Source organism: Anopheles arabiensis, chromosome 3 (genome assembly GCF_016920715.1).
Source record: "Anopheles arabiensis isolate DONGOLA chromosome 3, AaraD3, whole genome shotgun sequence".
Classification (NCBI taxonomy): Eukaryota; Metazoa; Arthropoda; class Insecta; order Diptera; family Culicidae; genus Anopheles; species Anopheles arabiensis.
This window is the reverse complement of record NC_053518.1, coordinates 52,676,582-52,698,177: the sequence shown is the minus strand read 5'-3', so window position 1 is coordinate 52,698,177 and position 21,596 is coordinate 52,676,582. Positions and strand designations below refer to the sequence as shown.

Genomic DNA, 21,596 nt, shown 5'->3' with positions numbered 1-21,596 from the left:
AATTTGAATTTGAATTTGAATGAAATCTGTCTTAAAGGTTCATAATAATGTTTCATAACATATCATAGTAAAATTAGAACATTAAAAATCCTATCAAGATATTTTTCAGTCAAAAATATGTTCTAAATCCACCACCATCACTGGCCAGGCCGCATGTTTAAGTAGATGATTAGTCTTTTTCTAAGTTTTACTTACGCCTTTCAAAAGTTTTATACATTTTTCAATTGTTGTATAAAACTTCATGTTGACGATCGATCATCATGTTTTATTAAAAACCGGCTTCGACCGGCTCCAGACAACTTCGGAACCTCCTCCACTCCAACACAACGGAGACGGCTCTGCACCCATGGCCCCGCACCCACGGCTCCCAAGCTGACCCCGCTCCAGTGGCTCCGGAGCCGACTCCGCACCTACGACTCCGCACTCACGGCTCCGAAGTTGGTTTTAACAGATTGCTAAAAAAATCCTTTTCAATAAAGTTTTAATCGGAATGATCCGTAAATAGCTTAGTAAATAATGTTTTAAATTAATTTATAAAAAAATCGATAAGTTTTGAACATCGATCAACAATCACACAATCACATCGGGTGTTAGCTTCTACACTTAGAAGAAGATAGATTCGTTTTTTAGGCTATTATACAATGCCGTCTCTCTTTTGGACCGTTACTCCTGAATAAAAAAAAAATAAAAAAACAATGCCGTCTCTATTGAAACGTTAGTCCAGAGCCGTTGGTCCGGAGCCGTTGATTCACCGCCGGCTCCGGAGCCATTGATTCGTCGCCGGCTCCGGGGCTGTTGGTACGGAGCCAGCTCCGGAGATGTTGGTGCAGATCTGGCTCTGGAGCTATTGGTGTGGATCCGGCTCTGAAGCCGTGAGTGCAGAGCCGACTTCGCAGCCATTGGTGCGCTCCAAAACACCCATCCCTATTCGGCAGTAACACTATGACAAAAGTATGAATGTGTGTGTTAACTTTCCACCCTTTCTATTTCGTTTGCTTGTAGTGGTTGGTATCATTTTAAAAGAGGTGATTTCAGTGTTAATTTCAATATATGGTTACACTGTAATACAACATTTAAAAGAAAAGAAAAAGGCATAAGCATCATATTAAAACATGCGGCAAGGCCGGTTGGGGTGTTGGAGTTACAGCACATTTTTGATGGAAAAAAAATATTGATAGGAGTTTTAAAATTCTAATTGCACAACGATATGTTATAAAACATTATTGTGATCCTATAAGACAATTTTCATTCAAATCTAACAAGTAGTTCAAAATATAAACGCTTTTACCCACGAAAAACATAATTCTTCCATTCAAGTTGTATAGCCTATCCGCGTAGGCGGTTGTACATGTGAATGGTATATAAACTTAAATAATTCAAAATAATATTTAAACATATTTGATATTTTTTACTTTTTACACATGGGTAGAAGACATCTTTTCTGAGGCATTTTTAAAATTTGAAGTCTATATGATTTTTTAATTCAAAGTTATTTTGCGAATTATTTGCTAAATTTACTCATGTAGGGGGTTGTACACATAACGGTTAAAAGTATATTTCACGGAGGGTTTCTTCCAAGCCCACTGCTTTGTAGCGACCAGAGTTCCATCTGGAGCACAAACCTAGAACCACAGACTAAAAAATGTTCGACGAGCGAACTACAGCGAGAAAATCAGTGATAGCACGATTCACCGCCTCAATTATCCGATAGCATGCTAAGCACACTCTCTACTCCAACAACTCTCAACCAAGCATCACTTGGTTGTCTCGGTTAAATGATTTTTTATACGTACGTAGTTCGCAAAGCGTGTTGCGTTTATTTAAAAAAGTATGGAACACATTTTGTGGCGCCCCTAAAACTGGAGACTCCGACATGATCCGCAACCATCGCCGCGTGAATTCGTACGTGTGTGCACTACTCCTCACAAGCTTTTCGTTACACTCAGGACAGCAAGTAGATGTCTACGAAAAACGCAGCAACGCCGTGTTAGTACATCAATAGCTACACGAAGCGTTCCTGCATTCGACGGACCACCATCTTACTGGTGGTCTCCTCGAAGCCGATCACCGCACCGCGAGCTGTTCCTGCATATCGTGCTACTAGTTTTTTTTGTTTGTGTGCACTTCTACCCACGGATGCGAACGAGTAGGAAGACACCAACGTTGAGTTGCGCACGCAAATTACCCAGCCGTGACACATCACCGCCATCGCGGTTTTCTCGCTCGGACGCGAGCCGCTACCATCGCACATTGGGCAAACGCCTGTATAAAAATCCAAAAACCAACTTCATCGCAGGTTAACACCATAATCATTTTCTTAAAATAGATACTTAAACTTAGTTCAAACCAAAATATTTCACGTTTTTATCTTAAACTTACTGAGATATAGGCCATCAAAGTGTAAACTTTGTGTTTTTTGTCCCAAATTTGAGCAATTTTTCGACCGAACATAAACCATCATATTTTAGTATATGATGCTTAGATCTTAATAATTAATTCGTCGTTGGAAAGGCTTTTTGTCATACTTTGATGTTAAGTCAGAATATTTGGCAAAAACTTGTTTTTAAAGTTCATAAATGATTGAAAATCAAACATCACTGCCGAATTTTTGGATATTTTTATTTTGGAGAGTGATTTTTTTTATGATTCGACTCGATTTCACTCGTGTGTCGTATATCATAGGAAAGATCAACATTTTTCCTACGTATTGCCGTTAAAGTTAGCTACGACCATCTGCGACCCCGAAAATTATTGAACTTTTTCTTGAAAATAGCACGAGCGATTTTGACGTGTTGTTGTATGAGCCGTACACCACGAGTATCGAACTACCTGTCATAAACGGGCATTTGAAACAAACAGGCATAAGAAACAAAGCTGAACAGAGAAAAACAGTTTAAAAAAGGTCGTAAGATAGGAATCAGCTCTTTTCAAAACTAACCATGAAACACTCAGCTTTTTTAGCGCGTAAAATTTAAAAAATCGGTTTTAGTACGGAACTTACTCCGCCTTTGTTTGAATTCTTAACAATAATTGTTGATGCTGTAAAGTATTACACAATAATGCAATGTTGTGAGCGATAATTATTAAGATTGTTTTGCTGTCTTGACGATTTTAGTATAGGACTGCCCTGTATAGTAATAGCATTGCTATTGAATGAAGAAAAACTGCAATAGCAGGAGGAATTGATTTTCATCCCGGCGTTTGTATGGCCGTTGCCCACTGTGCATCGTCCACGCCCGAGAGAGAAGCGCCGCTGCCCGTAGTCCCTTGTGTACGCAGCCAACGTTGTACCGTACAGCGGTACCCAGCCAACGTGCGCACCTCTTCAACCATCAAGAGGGGAACCGTGTGCATTAAGCTGACAAGCAAGACGACGCAATCATTGTGTCCGCCAATTTTCACCGTAAATTTTCTGCACCCGGGAAGAAAGACGACGCACGATGATTCTGAAGCGATTTCATTCCAACCGACCGAAACGATAACAATCTGGTTACGTGAATAATTAAGGCAAGATCCACTCTTTTATTCACTTTTGACCCTGATGCGGATGCAGCGTAGACCGCAACAAGGTGCAGAGGCGGTCGCCACCCCTGCAGTTGCCATCAGCCTCGCGGTGGCCGCCAGCCTCGCAGCTGGGCTCCCCGCTCCGAGTCCATACCTAATTGATATAATCCCCCTCGCTCGTGGCGCCACTACCGACTTCCTGAAGTTTCAAGTAGAGACCGTAAATGCCATGCGTCTCAAGCACTCGAACAGGATACTGGCGACATTCATACATTCTTCTACGCCTTGGAGAACTGGTTTGACGCCTGGAATATTTTTCCGTCAAACTAGTTCGACGCCTGGAATATTTAAAACGTTTAACAACGTATCTAATACCGACCGCTACGAATCTACGAAGAAAGCCATAATACAACATTTCGAAGAGTCTCAGTGAAGCCGTCTGCACCGTTTCTTATCTGAAATGAGCGTAGGCGACCGCAAACCTTCGCAACTACTAGCCGAGAAGCGGCGAACAGCAAACGGTGCGATAATCGCCTCCATGTTGATCGATCTTTGCACCGGCCGGCTGCCACCCTACGTTTAGTCCGTGATTGCTTCCTCCCAGAACGCCAACGAAATAGTTAAGGTGGCCGATTCAGTGGTAGATTCCTTCGCTATGTACAATCGCACAGGTCCGTACCAAACCATCGCCGAGGCACGGAATGAGGAGGTCAACCGCCTTTCACGACAATTAGCCGAGCTCAGTCAATGCTTAGAAACTCTCATGAACCAGAATCAAGCTCGTGAACGCTCAAGGGCTCGCTCACCGACAGCACAGCTCCGTTATCTCCGTAATACCTCGACAGCACAGCTCCATCCCTTGCTAACCATCGACCATGAAACTGTTTGCCGCTAACAGCACACCTATCCAAGTGTGTGGAGAGTAACCCTGCACATTGGATCTTGCTCTTCGAAGCGCCTTTCTGTGGATCTTTGTGATCGCAGACATTGGTACCGCAATAACAGAAGTCGATTTTCTCCAGCATTTTCTACCTTTTAGTGAACAAATGCGCGACAAATGCTCGTAGACATCCTAACCAACATACGATTGCCGGGTGTTCCTGATCCACATCTTAGGGAGACAACCGTAAAAATGTGCGATTCAACCTCATCAATCGCCACTTGGTGAGGGAGTTCCTTGGATTGACTGCGCTGACCGCACTTGGAACACACCTGCATTCCAACGTCAAGCATCGCATAGAGACTACGGGACAACCAACCTTCACACGGCCGCGCAGGTTGTCCCCCGAAAAATATGCTGCAGCTCGTGCCGAGTTCGAGTTTCTCGTCAACAGCATCTGGGCCAGTCCGCTGCAAATGACAAAAAAGGCATACTTGACGTGGCGGCCCTGTGGCGACTACAGGACTCTCAACGCGAAAACAATTCACGACCGTTACCCACTACCTTTCTTGCAGCACTTTACAATGCATTAGGAGAGAAAGGCCATCTTTTATAAGGTCAACCTGCAGAAGGCATCCCAACGGTCAAAAGCCGAAGATTTTATATAGACCTTTCGTTTTTTCTATCTTTTGAGTGATTTTCTCTTCGTGAGTATCCACGAGCCCCGTCGTGTGGTTGTTGTTGTTGGAAGTTGAAACCGAAACCCCTTCGTGCGCTGCCAAAATCAGCGAAGACCGAAATCGAGTGGCTCAAGCGAAAAAACGAAAAAAAAAAATGATGAACGAGCCCAAGTAGCAACCGAAGCTTTTTTCTCCTATCCCATTTCTACATTCTACAACGATTGTTGCGTTCTCGCTCATCAGGATGTTAGTCAATTCTCTCTTGCCACACGAAGAGAATTCTCCTGCACACTTCGTGTGTTTGATTCTACCCATCCCTGTTGAACACAAGTCATTTCCTTCCATCGCACTCATCTGGGGTTTGCTCTTTTCCATCCAAGCCAAAGAGCGACTTCAGTGTGCTCTGAACCGTGGACATGAGAGTGTGTGTTTGTGTGCTGCGTGAACTATTTTTCCTGCGTAAAACACTTTCCCGTACTGCACCATCCGCGGTGTTCTTTCTGCTCTATCGCAGGACGAATTTTTATCATAAAATAGTTTGGGTAAGTGTCTTTTTCTAAGTGTCTAGTGATATGTGACCTTTAGTCTAATTAAAACATTGCACTTTACAAGTTTCAGATGTGTGCTGCTACGGCTAGCTGTTCTCCAAACCTCTTCAACACTGTGTGCACAGGCGTTCAATGTTCAATTGATCCTCAAGCACAAAGGTAAGTTCGTCACATCTTCAAATCAAGTATAATATTTTCAACAAGGTGTGTCTATTAATTGTGTATTTTCATCAACAGCCTTCATACAACACCGCGGTTGAGGCGCACCAAATCTGATGACATCTTTCCTGAACTAAGCAGGCTGAACACGCGCATCACCACGGGCTCCAGCGCGGTGTGAAGAGGGAAGAAGAAAAGACAGAATTGTAAACAGTATGTAAGTATGTGAGAACACATGTTTGAATCCTCTTGTGGGAACTGCAAAAAGAAGAGAATAAAGAGTGTGAAGCAGCTAGACTCCCAAGTAGCAGAGCCGAAGTTTTTCAGAGATTTTTCTGTGTGCCAAAGCGAGATGCCCTGTCTTCTCTCTCTAGATATTGGACAGCAAACCGCCGCGCGTGTAGAGGTGTGTGCGTGTGACGAAAAATGATGGGATGGATGCGAAATCTGTATCTACACGGACCACAAACCTCTAACTTTCGCATTTCGCCAGACTCACGACATCACCTCGCCGCGTTGAGTCAGACAACTTGACTTCACTGGAAAATTCTCCACTGACCGCCGCCGACCTACTCTCACGAATCAAAATTGTGCACGAGTCACCTGCGATCCATTTTGAACGTTTCGCAGAAGAGAAAACCAAAGACCCTGAGATCACCGACATACTCAACGGCAAAAAACGCCGATCCCATGAAGCACAAAATGTCTATATACCTTGGTGGAATAATTCGCCCGTACATTACCAAATCATTCTGGAATCAGCTACAACATATCCTATACGACCCTAACCACCCTGGAGCGAGAGCCGCTGCCAAATTAATGACAGAGTGATTTGTTTGACTGGATGTCAAAAGAGACGCACAAGAATTCGCCAGAAACTGCTTGGCATGCCAACGCATAAAGGTGGGCAGACACATGAAAAACCCACACGTACCGTACCCGGCTACGCAAGACAGGTTCAGCCACATAAACATCGATATCATAGACCCATTTCCCATCAGCAACGGCAACTACTACTACCTCACGATCGATGACCGATACACCCGCTGGCCTGAAGCTATTACCAAACTAAGACATCAAAGCAACTATGGTTGTATCAGCACTGCTGTACCATTGCATTGCATGATTCGTTATTCTTTTTTTTGTTAAACAAAATAATTGTATTACAAATGAGCACTAAAACTCCAAAAATTTAATTAAAAACTAATATAAACATCGCGGACGGCTCCAGCTAACATTCCTAGTGAAAAAAACTTCATATAATGGATGAAAATGAATGCGGCGGAATAGAAAATTATTTCGGGCCAAATGAAGTAGCGCATCAGAATAGTAATACGTCTCAAGTAAGATTAATTGTGCAGATCACATCGCAAAGTGACTTGGTTAACCCCGTATTGCACTACTTCTAATTAAAGTTGAATAACAAACATAACTTGCTGTATGATAGCGTACTTATGTATTAACATACTCATTAACATTACCATTTACATACTAGCTCATACTACATTAACATACAGTATTGATGAACAGAGTACAGCTGAAATTATAGCAAAAGAAATTTAATCTCGCTGCATGTATATTTGTTTCAAAATCAATTGCTTGCATCGCAAATGCCGAGTTAACGGAAAATTTATGAAAATTAGTGCCGGGGTGAACGAATTAGACAAACATTATAGGAGCGTAATAATAAATTCTGAAATTTATAACTGGTATTAATGATTGCATGACTAGGTGATTTACTGCCACCTTATATTGATATTGGATCCCTTCACGTTTCTAGTCAGTTTTTTGTATGGAGTTTGACAGTTGGAGTTCAGTTTAGATTATTCTAGCCTCAAAACTAGAATTAGATTCGAGTACCTGCTCGAAAAATGGAAGACAAGGTGGTTATTACATTTATCCCAAGGTGCATTAAAGATCCATCCCCAGATGGAATCCCAACAAAGTGTATGTATTTCAGGTGGTCTCATAGCTTGTTTTTGTAACCAAATCGGAATATTACTTTTTGACAGAATGCGTGAAAACTTTTGCTCAAACGAGCTTTCTGGAGGCTTGAGGAACACTCAAAACTCTCTTAAAATCTTCATTCAGAAACAGAAGTGATAAAAGTTAGCCTTCTAAATTCATAACCTTAGGATAAGCCCACCTGTAAATTATACCCACTTAGATAGTTGTTCGAAAACTGGTACACAATGCAAACAACTGACAGGCTGAAATTTCAGCCTACGAACTTACGGAAAGGGCACCCTTATTGGATATATAAGTTCAATAAACAACTATTCATGTGCCATAATAGCTGGTATCGCGAAATAATTGGTTTAAAATTAACAGTCGTTATAAATTAACCAGAGTTGTTAAAAATTGCTAGAATTTGGCATCGCGATCGCATTGAGTTCATTTGTTAATTTTAACGACCGTTAAACAAACCGCCGTTAAACAAACGACTGTCAAGAGCGTATGCGATACAAATTAACAGTCGTTTAATTATACTGCTCGATTTTTTTCCCCGTATATGCCTATATGCGATATCCAGCAGTCGTTAACTGTTTTGACTGTCGTTTATTTTAACAGGAATGAACAACAAATGAACTCGGTTAAACTAAAATGAACTTTAAACGACTGTGCGATGCCGGCTAATATTTCGTTTAGTTTAATCAATGTTGTTGCTGTCAAAAGAAGACAAAAAAGGAATAAAAAATCGACAAAAACCGCGTTATACTTTAATTCGTACATATTGCAAGCAGTAATGTTGATCTTAACTACATTAGAACAATACGAGATCAGTCTACCACTAACTTCCGTGATTTACTTTTTAGTCGTTAGAAAGCAGTAATAAACTGCAATTTTATTACGATATTGGTGAAATAATAAAAACAACAGCATTGAACCGATGTTCCCGTACTTACAGGGTTTCCCACGATTTATTGGTTGGTTCCCACGATTTTTTGGTCATTTCCCATAATTTTTTGGTGCGTTCCCACGATTTTTTGGTCATTTCCCATAATTTTTTGGTAGCATCTCACGATTTATTGGTCGGTTCCCAAATATTATTGCTCGGTTCCCAAATATTATTGGTCGGTTCCCAAATATTATTGGTCAGTTCCCATAATTTTTTGATTTGTTGCGATATGATGTGTATACTCTAGCTAGAGCTTAATTTAGGGTGGCGTGGGGTGGCGTAGGGTGGTGTGGTTTGGTGTGTGGGGTGGGGTGGAAATATGTGGTGTGATATGAGATGAGGTGTGGTGAAGCTCGATGGGATAAGGAGAGATGATGGGAGTCAGAACGGGGCGAGGTGGGGTTGGGTTGGGTTTGGTGGGATAGTGGATGGATGCACCATAGGGGTGTAGTAAGTTGGCATGAGTAGATGTGTTAAGTGGGGTTGTATGTAATGGGTTGATGCGAGATGGGGTGATAGGTGGTAATGGGATGGGGTAAAGTGTGGTGGAATGGGATAGGATGGGGTAGTGCGGGGTGGGACGGTGGGGGAGGGAAGTAGGGGGTCGATGAGCAGAGCTGGGTTGATATGGAATTTGATTGTGTGATTTTTGGTTTGCATGTAAAAATAAAATTATGACATTCAAACTTAACTGTTGGCTTTTTTGGAGCATTTATTGCATTAAATGTTAATGTTTTGTTTAGCATTATTAACATTAACAGTTTGAGCGCTGGCTTTCTGCATTAAAACAGTGCAAGATAAAAGAGCGGTGAGAGCGTTTCGTTGGGTTACGATCGTTTACTCCCTTTCTGATCTTCAGAGACGATCCACCCCGCACTACCCCATCCTATCCCATTCCACCACACTTTACCCCATCCCATTACCACCTATCACCCCATCTCGCATCAACCCATTACATACAACCCCACTTAACACATCTACTCATGCCAACTTACTACACCCCTATGGTGCATCCATCCACTATCCCACCAAACCCAACCCAACCCCACCTCGCCCCGTTCTGACTCCCATCATCTCTCCTTATCCCATCGAGCTTCACCACACCTCATCTCATATCACACCACATATTTCCACCCCACCCCACACACCAAACCACCTCGTACCGCTCCACATCACCTCATCCACCCCACACCCCCTCACACCACCCTACGCCACCCCACGCCACCCTAAATTAAGCTCTAGCTAGAGTATACACATCATATCGCGACAAATCAAAAAATTATGGGAACTGACCAATAATATTTGGGAACCGACCAATAATATTTGGGAAACGACCAATAATATTTGGGAACCGACCAATAATATTTGGGAACCGACCAATAAATCGTGGGTTGCTACCAAAAAATTATGGGAAATGACCAAAAAATCGTGGGAACGCACCAATAAATCGTGGGAACCAACCAATAAATCGTGGGAAACCCTGTATCTTTACACGTTGATTGATTTAATTGACTCACCATACCTGTAAATATCAACATTCCCTTCATAAAATAAATGATGGAATACGTTCACTGCATCTATTGCTGCCTGTCCTTGCTGTTTGTGCCCAAAAATGAGATCAATCCACTGAAAAAAAAACATAACGACACATCAAGATTTACTATCAAACATATATGAAAGAATAATTGAAATTACTGTAAGAATCTTACCAAATGTAAGTGACGACTCACATAATCACATTCAAGAGCTTCTCGATGCATACGAATGAATTCTCGATGATCGTTTTTGGCCCATGGTGGAAGAACAATATGATTTAAAATGTCTCCATTTTGCTTTGTTCCAAGATCAAAACGATTTGAATTTTCCAAAAACTCAGGAAGATAATAGAATTCAGGAATTAATTCTTTTACATCTGCCATGTTTTGTCTTGAAGCTGAGAGCCACGCTTCTTTAACACTGTGAAACATTCGATCGGCCAAATCAAAATGGCCTCCTTGTAATCGTAAGAAATGTTGTGTAAACGGTTCAAGACGAATCAAATACGAACACACGATCATAGCTGAGCTGTAATGCGTTCCATAATGATATGGCGGAGTATCACCTTGTGGATCGTCCCAATCTTTAAATCGTTTTAAATACTGTTCCAATCGTTCCTGCGTTTGAGCTCCCATCGGTTTTGAAAGATCCCGAAAATTTGAAGGTTCACTCAAATCTAAAAATTCGGAATCATAATTGGCTAGAATCCAAGGAAATACAGGGTACTGCATTAAGTCATTATATGAACGCCCAGCTAGAGAATTTAAATGCATCAAATATTGAAAATTTGATATTTCGCCTCGCTAAATAGAAAAAGAAAAGAAAAAAGCACATTAGAGAACTGGATATAAAAACAATTTTACGAATAATTTACATTTCAGTTAAGATACATATTATTAGCAATTCATTAATAGCAATAGCATTAGCATGTAGAACGTATACATACGTGTTATCAGTTATATCTTACATTTCTACAAATATGCATATTTATTATATAGCATGCGGCATTCAAGAAAATTCACTTTAACGTTAATTTGATTCATTTTTTTCATGTATTAAATTGAAAAAAAAACTATCAAATAAATTTTCTCAAATTCCAAATACTCTGTAATACAGATACATCAATGCCTGTTAGTTCATTTCATTTATATAAAATCATCAATCTTCTACGTTACACTATGACGTGAGACCAAGGCTCGAGTACCAGGCATCGAAAACCACCGTAACTAAAACGAAAGCTATGCTGGTGCGAAAAAAAAATCAGGCCAATATTTGAAGTAACCATAAAAAACCCAATGCCAACCGTATACTAACGCTTGTTAGTAATGACTATAATTTCTAATATCTGGAATATACTAACAGCTGATAAGTCCCCGGTTTGGTAGTACTCCTTCGGTTTTACCTCAAAATAGGCCTCAGTTTCGGCGACCACCTCTTCATTGCAGCCAAATTTTTTCCCTGCGAGCATCCTTTTGAGGTCTCAGAACAAGAAAAAGTCGCTGGGGGCCAAACCTGGAGAATACGGTGGGTGGGGAAGCAATTCGAAGGCCAGTTCATGAATTTTTGCCATCGTTCTCAATGACTTGTGGCACGGTGTGTTGTCTTGATGGAACAACAAAATAACAAAAGTTGCTTGACAAAAGACGCTCTGTCTCACAAACTAATTGACATACAGACGTCAAATTTTGACACGAATCATTTGAAGGTTGGTACTATATAAAAATAATATGCATTTAATACTATCGGCGCCATCTATGTGTCTGACCGGGGACTTATCAGCCTGTTAACGATGGGGCCCTTTCCGGTTTATGTTCGTAGGCTGAAATTTCACCCTGTCAGCTGTTTTCATTGAATAGCAGTTTTCGAGCAGCTATCTAAGTGGGTATAACATACAGGTGGGCTTATCCCAAGGTGTATGAATTTAGAAGCCTGATTTTTATCGCTTCTGTTTCTGAATGGAGATTTTAAGAGTGTTTTGTGTATTCGTCAAGCCTCCAGAAAGCTCGTTTGAGCAAAAATGCTCACCCGTCTTGTCAAAAAGTGAAGTTCAAATTTGGTTATAAAAACATGTGAAGTCCAAATTTGGTTATAAAAAACATGCTACGAGAGCACCTGCTCTACATACACTTTATTTCTAGATTCCACCACCTGATCTCTTTAATGCACCTTGGAATAAATGTAACACCACCTTGTTTTGCTATTTTTCAAGCAGGTGCCTGCATGAGTCGGTCTGGTAGTACAGTCGTCAACTCGAACGACTTAACAACATATCCGTCATGGGTTCAAGCCCCAAATAGACCGTGTCCCCATACGTAGGACGGACTCTCCTGCTACGGTAACAAAAAGTCACTGAAAGCCAAGCTCACTTCACTAGTGCGTACAGGGCAGGCCTTGATCAGCAGCGGTTGTTGTGCCAAAAAGAACGAATATAAAACATAAAAAAAGGATTAATGTTTAAAAAAAGATAACTAATTTTTTTGTCCAGCAATTGGTAAAACAGGATATTGAAATGTATAAAAGTATTTATTAACCTCATTAATCGCTTTAAAACAGATCCTTGGACCCAAACTAATTTTTATTCAAAATGGCCGGAAACAGAGATTGCATAGGTAATAATTATTCTTTATATATTTAATTTATTGATATATATTTTCTATGCCTTCTATATATATATATATATTTCACTTATTGAAAATTTTACTCTAATTGAATGCTTTAAGGGTGTTTATGAACTTCATACTTTCAGAAAAAAAAATCATAAACCATAGTGCAACAATGAAAAAAATTAAATCTGTTATTTACTTGTAATTTAAAAATTTAATCTCGTAGATATCGATTTATTTTAAAGCAATTTTTTTCATCTCAATTTACACCTGTTTCCAGCTACGTTCGAATCGCAAACCACCTGCTCCGAATCGCATGCTACTAAGATCAAATGCGAGCATCCATGGTTGAATCGCGCGCCAATACAGTTGAATCGCGTTCCACTACGGTAGAATCATAAGCCACTACGATCTAATCGTGTGCCGCTACCATTGGATTTCAGATTGCGCTACTACTTGAGGTGAAAGACACAGCGAAATGAACTATTTGACAGATAAAACATCTGTCAGATAATGCATCACAGCAACCAGGCAATGTGCAATATAAACAAATAACGTGCACAAAATTGTAACTAAATCCAATATAGAACTTCAATGTTAAGTATTTTGCTAATTTTCATTCAACAATTTCATTCATTTTGGGAATGTTCTGCTTAAGAAGATATCAGCCTGCATTGCGAATAAATAAACACATTTTAACAGTCGTTTAAAGTTCATTCTGGTTTAACTCAGTTCATTTGTTGTTCATTCCTGTTAAAATAAACGATCGTCAAAACAGTTAACGACTGCTTGATAACGCATATAGGCAAACACTGGGAAAAAATAGAGCAGTATAATTAAACGACTGTTAATTTGTATCACATACGCTCTTGACAGTCGTTTGTATAACGGCGGCATAGGACCAGCCGTTAAAATTAACAAATGAACTTAATACGTTCGCGATGCCAAATTCTAGCATTTTTTGACAACTCTGGTTAATTTATAACGACTGTTAATTTTAAACCATTTCTTCCGCGATACCAGCTATCATTTTAAGAGATTTTCGAAAGCGGATGTTTTATATCCCCCAACTCTTTAGCAGCAGCTGTCAGATATTTTACCTGTCAAATAGTTCATTTCGCTGTATATTTCACCTCTTATGGCCGCGCGGTGAAGAGTATAGCATACAGTTTGTTTACGTTTGAAAATTGCTTCCTTCTTCGCCAATGGTAATTTGTTTGTAAAATTCTAATAAAAGATAAATATTCACTGATTACACGTAAAATCCTTGTTATCAACGAATATCATGGTCCCTTGTTGATGGTAAAATTCTTATTTTCAACTAATATTCAGTGTTCGTTGTTTTGATGGTAAAATCAACAAATATTCGTGGTTTCAACCAATATTCGTTGGGTTTGCCTATAATCAGAGAATTCCTTTTTATTAGTATTTTACACACAAAATGCCGTCGGCGAAGAAGGAAGCAGCTTTCAAACGTAAACACAAGGCTTGCTATACTCTACCTTTCAGAAATCCAATGGTAGCGGCACACGATTCGATCGTAGTGGTACACGATTCAACCATAGTGGAACGCGATTCAACCGTACTGGCACGCAATTCAACTGTGGATGCACGCATTCGATCGTAGTGGCAAGCGATTCGAAGCAGGCGGTTTGCGATTCGAACGTAGCTGGACACAGGTGTATGATATGCTAAAGAGAAGAAATATATGATAATAATAACCTTGAAATATTTCTTTTCATTTCATTAGACCTTAATCTTTTAATCATCTCTGAGACAATTTATGATATAAGATCGATTTTGATCACGTGGTCGAACTTTATAAATTGTATGATTATAATGTATATTTATCACAATGATTTTAACTTACCACCCAACGCTGAGTAACAGATGTTTCACCTATCAAATTGTTTAAAAGTCCAGTCTTATGTTCTACACTTGCTGCCCTTTTCTGTCCGGCAACGGATTGTTGGGCATTATCAGCAATTTGTGTGGCCATAGAGGAGACTTTTTGAAACACTTTATCTCTTACTTTTTGTGGAAAACTAAGTAAGTAGTTTTGACCATTGGCGCAAAAGACTTCCAGAGCTATTGGCTGCAGCAAATATCGTCGTTTATGAATTTCGCAGATATCTTCATAAAATATCTTTGAGCATTGTTTGATGTTTTGAGCTCTGAAAATAAAAAATAAGAATTGTAAAATGTTTTTAGAATCATAAACATGCAATTAAGTAAACTCAATAACCTAAAAAATAACATGAACGTGTTGTATGAAGTTCAATTGTCCTTATGGTGGCGTTTTGGATCCAATCGAACACGAAATCCCAATAACCACATCCATATAACCTTATGGAGGTACACTTTTAGACCCTTTCAAACAAAAATACAAACATCGTGTCGAACATGTCACTAGAATCACATAAGGTGTATATTAACTCCAAAGTTGGGCAGGTCTCGTTGTACAATCGTAAACTCGAACGATTTAAAAACATGCCCGTCAAGGGTTCAAGCCCCAATGTATAGCCCGAGACCCTTAAGAAACCTTAAATCGAATGCAAACTAATTCGTTTTATGATTCGATTAAATTCTGAATATTACCATAATTTTGTGCACACTCGATTACACATTCCATATAGAAAAACAGATTTGCGTCTGTCTAGAAACGAAATAGGAATGAAAAGACAAGATACAAACACTGGGAAACTTTGCAACAACTAGTGATGGATTATCAAACTAACAGTTTCGCTCGTAGCCGTCCGAAGCTTATAGAGCCGTCTAGAGTCATTCGCAACCGTTGGAGTCATCGGTTGTCGCACGGAGCGGCTAGTCTGCAGTCAGAAATGGTTCCGGTCGGCCCTACCGATCTTAATACCTCTGACTGCCGAGTAAAAGCTTCAGTCGGCTCCGAATTGCTCCGAACAGATCTGCAAGACTCCGACCTTAGTATGTTACATCTTTGATATTCGATTGGAGCCACTTCTGTTTTTTCATAATCATTCCACCAAAAAAATCAGTTAATATCCAATATGTACGACTTATCGAAAGCATTTGTAGCCTAGTTGAATTTATTTGCATCTCACATTCTACAAGATGAATTGTACTTTGCGACCTCCCCAAAATCAAAACCAAAATGAAATTATTATGCTTAAGATAAAAGGATTTAGATTAAGGATTAAAATAAACGAAATGCCGAAGTCCTTCAATACATAGCTAATTAATAGGTTAACTCACACAGTCCTTTCCTTAATTCGCGAATCATTACCCTTCAAGTTTAAACAAAAATATTTGCCAATCTTTTTGGGCTCACACACCACGAATCTGCGTCGGATAAAAATATCGTAATTTAATAAAAATATTCGTAAAATACGGGTTCTTGTTATAAGAAATGAATGTACCACCAGAACACTTGGAACTTGGAAATTAAAGAAAAATAATGTGTAAACACGTTTTATTATAATTTTTCTCCTGATCGGTCGAAAATTTGCAGGCAACTATTTTTGTTGTTCATCCAGTGATGGATATCTCGGATTGCTTATAAAAAAAATCACAACAGGAAGCTAGATTTCCCCTACCTCAGTGAAAGAGTGGGGTTGAGCGATATTTTCTAACAGAACTGCCGTGTGAGAACGCGACATTTGAAAAATATCCTATTTTAATAATAAGGATAACAGAGATTGAATGTGACTCTAAAAGTAGGGTAAATGTACCTACCAGTATTGGCCCGGTTAGTGCAGCAGTTTCACAAAAAAACAGCTCGTACACTTTGAATGTTTTTTTTTTTCATAAATGTGACATTATTATGGACTATAGGAATAGGAATGCAAACACTGTTTTTGTTTTTGTTCCTATTTTCGTAAGTTTGGTTCTATTTTCGGCAGGCTGTGCTCCTATTTTCGGCAACGCGAATAAGGGTCGGTAAATGTTTAAATTAATGCCAATAGGTAAACAAAAATGTTTAAAACAATTTTACACTCTCACTAAGATTAAAGTTGAAAAGTACTTAAATTATTAATTTTGTGTTGCCCATTTTGGGCATTTTCCTCGCAATTTTTACAGTCGCTTTGATGTAAGTTACAATCAAAGTAGGCATTGGAGAAATGAAACTGCCTGAATACGGCTATAAAGTACGGCTCCGACCGGCTCACAAATTATTATTTTTCTCTCAAGTTATTGGATAATTTATAGAGAAATTGGTGATATTTGGTACAAGAAATGTCGTTTTATGTGTCGAGATACGCATTGCATTTTTATTATAAAGTTTTAAATGAATATTTGACGAAATCAAAAGTGTGTTTTTGTTTCAAGTTTCGGCAGAAGCCAACAGCATTGATCTGTCAAAAATCAACATTTATCGTGTACCAATTTTCGGCAGCATTCAAAGTGAATAATTACTTGTTTTTAGTGAATTTAAAATTCCAAGCCGTCTAGTATAAAATCTGCAACGATAGAATCTTTCATAAAAACCAGACTTTCATTGTTTTAGTGCTCTGGTTATCATAATAATGAAACCTGCCAAACTATTGGCTGACAGCAAATCTGCCGAAACATGTTGAACTCTGCACGTTTTGTTTGATATTTTGAAAACTATGCAAGGAAATGATGTGAAGCTTCGTATATTTATTTATTTATTTATTTATTTATTTAAATCAAAGTTATCGGGCAGTATGCCTAAATAACTTAATGCTTACAGAGTACAAGTTTAAAGTATGGCCCTAGAACTAACTTGAATATGCTGACACAGCTGACTAACGGATTGATTGAAATCTGCTGATAACCCTAACCTATTATACACATCAATCATTTTGAGCAGTGGATCATTGGCACCAAAACCAGTCGATATAAAAGGGCTTCTTAGTAGCTCTCTACTTCTAAGACCTCTAGAGGGAGTAGAAAAGCAAATAGAATTTAAAATGTCAGGTGCATCAAAATCTCCAATTAATAATTTATGCATAAAAGTTATCTGAGCCGTAGTTCTCCTATGCTGTAAAGTCTCTAAGCCAAATAGTAAACACCGAACATTATACGAAGGACGTGGAATTTGGTTTGACCAGGGAAGACGATGAAACATAACACGTGTGATTTTTTTCTGATTTTTTTCAATTTTATCTATGTATGTGATTTGATGGGGACACCAAACTACACTGGCAAATTCCAGGATGGGACGGACTAAAGAACAGTATTATGTTTTTAAACTGAAAGGATCTTCAAAGTCGGCCGAGACACGTAAGACAAATCCTAACAGTTTAAGAGCTTTAGTGACGATAGTTTCATAATGGCTAGATAAACTAAGCTTACTGTCTAAAATAACTCCTAAGTCCCGAACCTGAGAAAAACGTGGAAAAACGCTGTCTTCATTGATTTTGTAGTTATAAATAATAGGTTTTTTTTTCTTTGAGAATGTTATACAAATACATTTGCTAACATTAAGTAACATTTCATTATTAAAACACCATGCAGAAAAATAATTTAACGAGTTTTGTTACATTTCACAGTCGTCAGAATATTTAACAGGTAGGAACATTTTTAGATCGTCAGCATATAATAACAATTTAACATGAGGAATAGCAAACACGACATCGTTAATAAATATAATAAATAGTAAAGGTCCTAATATACTCCCTTGAGGAACACCAGATAAATTATGGAATGTGGCAGATAAACTAGTTCCTATCTTAACGTTAATGCAACAATCAGTTAAATAACTTCTTAACCACTCAACAACATTTGTGTGAACACCATACTTTGATAATTTAGATAGCAATAGAAAGTGGTTGACCTTGTCAAAAGCAGCGCAGAAGTCAGTATAAATGACGTCAACCTGTAAGCCCTTGTCAATATAGGAGTGGCAAAAGTTAAGTAAGTATATTAGATTGGTCTCAATCGATCGTTTCGGCATAAAGCCATGTTGAACATTAGAAATTAATGGTGAAAAGGCTTGGAGCATATCACGAGACATTATCTTTTCAAACAGTTTACTGCACGCACATAACATTGAAATTCCTCTATAATTGCACACATTACTTTTGTCAGATTTTTTATAAACAGGAAACATCCACGATGATTTCCAAAGACGCGGGAAGCATTTCGATTGCAAGGATTTGTTGAATAGTTTGGTCAGTATGGGAATGAGAGCAGCCTTGTAGTTAATGAGAATTGCACTGGGAATATTGTCAGGCCCAGGTGCGTAGGAAAGCTTCAACAACGAAATAGCAGATTCCACCTCATCATCGTTGATTAGTGGTGTGCATAAATTAACCTCATCATTTATGAAGGATAAAGCCGATGTTGAGTTAGACGGTATCGAGGAATTGTTGGTGTACACAGAAGAGAAATATGAGGCAAATGCATTGCAAAACTCTTCATCTCCGGTAATGGTGTTTCCCTCAAACTGCATCGAGGAAGGAAGTCGTCCACAGGATTCCTTATCTTTAGCAAATTTCCAGAATGATGTGGGATGTCTTTTGATATTGATTTCAATTTTCCTGACGTAGTTGGCGTAGGCGGTTCGGTTCAGCTGCTTATATATTTTTGAGGCGCGAGCAAAATTTATTTGATTAGTGCTGTTTTTTAGTCGATGCAGTTTTTTAAGGGCCCGTGATCTTCGACGTTTAGCCAAACGTAGTGCAGAATTGGTCCATGGTGGATGAGCACGAACATTAAACCGTGGGATGAATTGTTCATACAGTTCATTCATTTGAGAAGTAAATTCAGCCACACTGTCGTTGATGTCGTCATAATCAGCGATAGAGTCCAAGTTGATTTGGTTAAGTGCAGAAACGAGATCAGTGAAATTAGTTCGTCTAAAATTGAAATCTGCTTGACGTGGGGGTTGAGATGACGGTACACTGTATTGCGGGAGCGTGAAGTATGTAAGTAAAGCTGGATCAGGTTCAACAATACTTTCGATGCATATTTCGATTGGCCTCATGTAATCAGTAACTTTGTCGTTCGCAAACACTAGATCTAACATATTGTTATTGTGGTTTAGAACAGTGTTAAGTTGTCGAAGACCTTCAAAGCCTAGTTCATCGAGTAGAGCTTGACTGGTAGGGGATAGTCGGGTAAGCATAAGATTCAGTGTCGGAAATTTGCCATTGATATCCCACTTAAGATTAGGTTGATTGAAGTCCCCGAACAGAATAAAAAAGTCATTCTTATATTTCTTTCTCGTTAAGTGCAATGAATTAAAGAATGCATTTATGGTGTCCATGTTGGCTGATTGATCAGAAGGCAAATAAAATGATCCAATGATTAGCGAAACATTAAGAACTTTTACTCGAACCCAATGGCATTCAATTGTAGATGTGTTTGTCGAGCACAGAGAGGAAGCATAATTTGCATTGATCGCAACGAGGACACCACCACCTCTACATTTGTTACTGTTTGCTGCAGAACGATCCGTACGGAATGTATTAAAGCGGTTGTTATCAAACAAAAGCTCAGATGGAAAGCTGTCATCATATGAATAACAAATGAGCATTTCTCTATTTATAAAATATATGTTGAAACAATTTTCAACGCGTTTTTGCGTAATTACACGTTTTTAGCTACACTGCCAAAAACAGGTATACTGCCGAATACTGGTACAGTTACCCTATATTAAACATTTTTTTTTTTAAAGAGTACTAAGAAAAATAACATCGCAAAATTTTTAAATAAGAAACGATTCCAAATTTGAAGCGAGGAGTACAAAATGTCAATTGGTTTAACAATAATGATTTTAAACAGTATTTTACATAAATATTGTGGTATATTTTTTAATTTCAACTTTGCGGCCCGCGAATCACTAAAAATCTGTACTTGCGGCCCTCTGATGAAATGAGTTTGACACAGCTACCGTAGAGAGTAAGACGAGCCTGATGATCCCGTCCCTACGGACAAAGAGCGGACAAAATCCTGGTCGCTTTGTGTTATAATTTTGTGAAGTGTTCAAGTGTTCAAGTGTTGTGCGCATTGAAATGAAGCTGCGCGAATGATTCGTATGGTATGTACATTATGTACATCGCGCAGCATTATTTCATACCTTTTTTACAGTAATCAACGTTTGCAACAGGATCTACGCAGATATTTGGCTTTTATTAACGTTTGCATCGATAAATTTTATTCTCGTTAAATATTGTGTATCAATTTACGTTAATGTGTAAAATCATGTAAAATTTAAGTGTAAAAGTTTCAATAAACTTATGAAATAAAAAAAAACTATCTAAGCGTTTTTTATTTTATATTTATATTGTGTTTGTAGTTTTTTTGTTTTTTAGCTGTAGAAAAACAAAAATTACGCAGCGAGTGGAGGGATCGCTGAACGAAAAAAATACACAGCGCAACACGAAACAAACAAACACAAGCACACGAAAGGATACTGCATGCGCATGGTCGCGAGCATTGAGAGAGCGCACCATGTATTTTGTATGGAAGCGGGAGAGTACGGTGGTACCCCTTCCCTCCCCTTTTTTAAGCATAGAAAATCTTTCATAAGCATAACTTTTTACGTTTTTACGCACACCATGTTAATAATAACCCACTTTTTGTTCGTGGGGGTGAAACAGTTCGTCCATTTCTCCAACAGAGGGCGCCAAAACTGCTCTACCCAGGGCAGGTTTCACTGAGGTCCCGCGTGGGAAATTGAACCGTCCGCCGTAGCAAGGGCTGACTATCTGGCTACGTGATACTCAAGTCCTGAAAAGGCCAACATGATCGCGTAGGTCCTAATGACAATAATGGGTGGAATCGCAAACCGTAACGAACGAGTCGTTACGACTGTCGTCAGAGAAATGTCAAATACGAACA

At 39.0% G+C, this 21,596-nt stretch overlaps 1 protein-coding gene across 4 annotated transcripts in view; it reads right to left on the bottom strand.

Annotated features, from left to right (window-relative positions):
• The window catches only part of LOC120900094 (WD repeat and FYVE domain-containing protein 3-like), a 323,997-nt gene that overhangs the window by 117,098 nt on the left and 185,303 nt on the right, over positions 1–21,596 (bottom strand). For all 4 annotated transcript variants that reach the window (XM_040306684.1, XM_040306681.1, XM_040306683.1 and 1 more), the window contains 3 exons: positions 14,680–14,983; positions 10,380–11,009; positions 10,193–10,296 (listed from right to left, as the gene is read on the bottom strand). In XM_040306684.1, the coding sequence (XP_040162618.1) occupies positions 10,193–10,296; positions 10,380–11,009; positions 14,680–14,983 (1,038 nt within the window). The remainder of the gene's footprint in view (positions 1–10,192; positions 10,297–10,379; positions 11,010–14,679; positions 14,984–21,596) is intronic.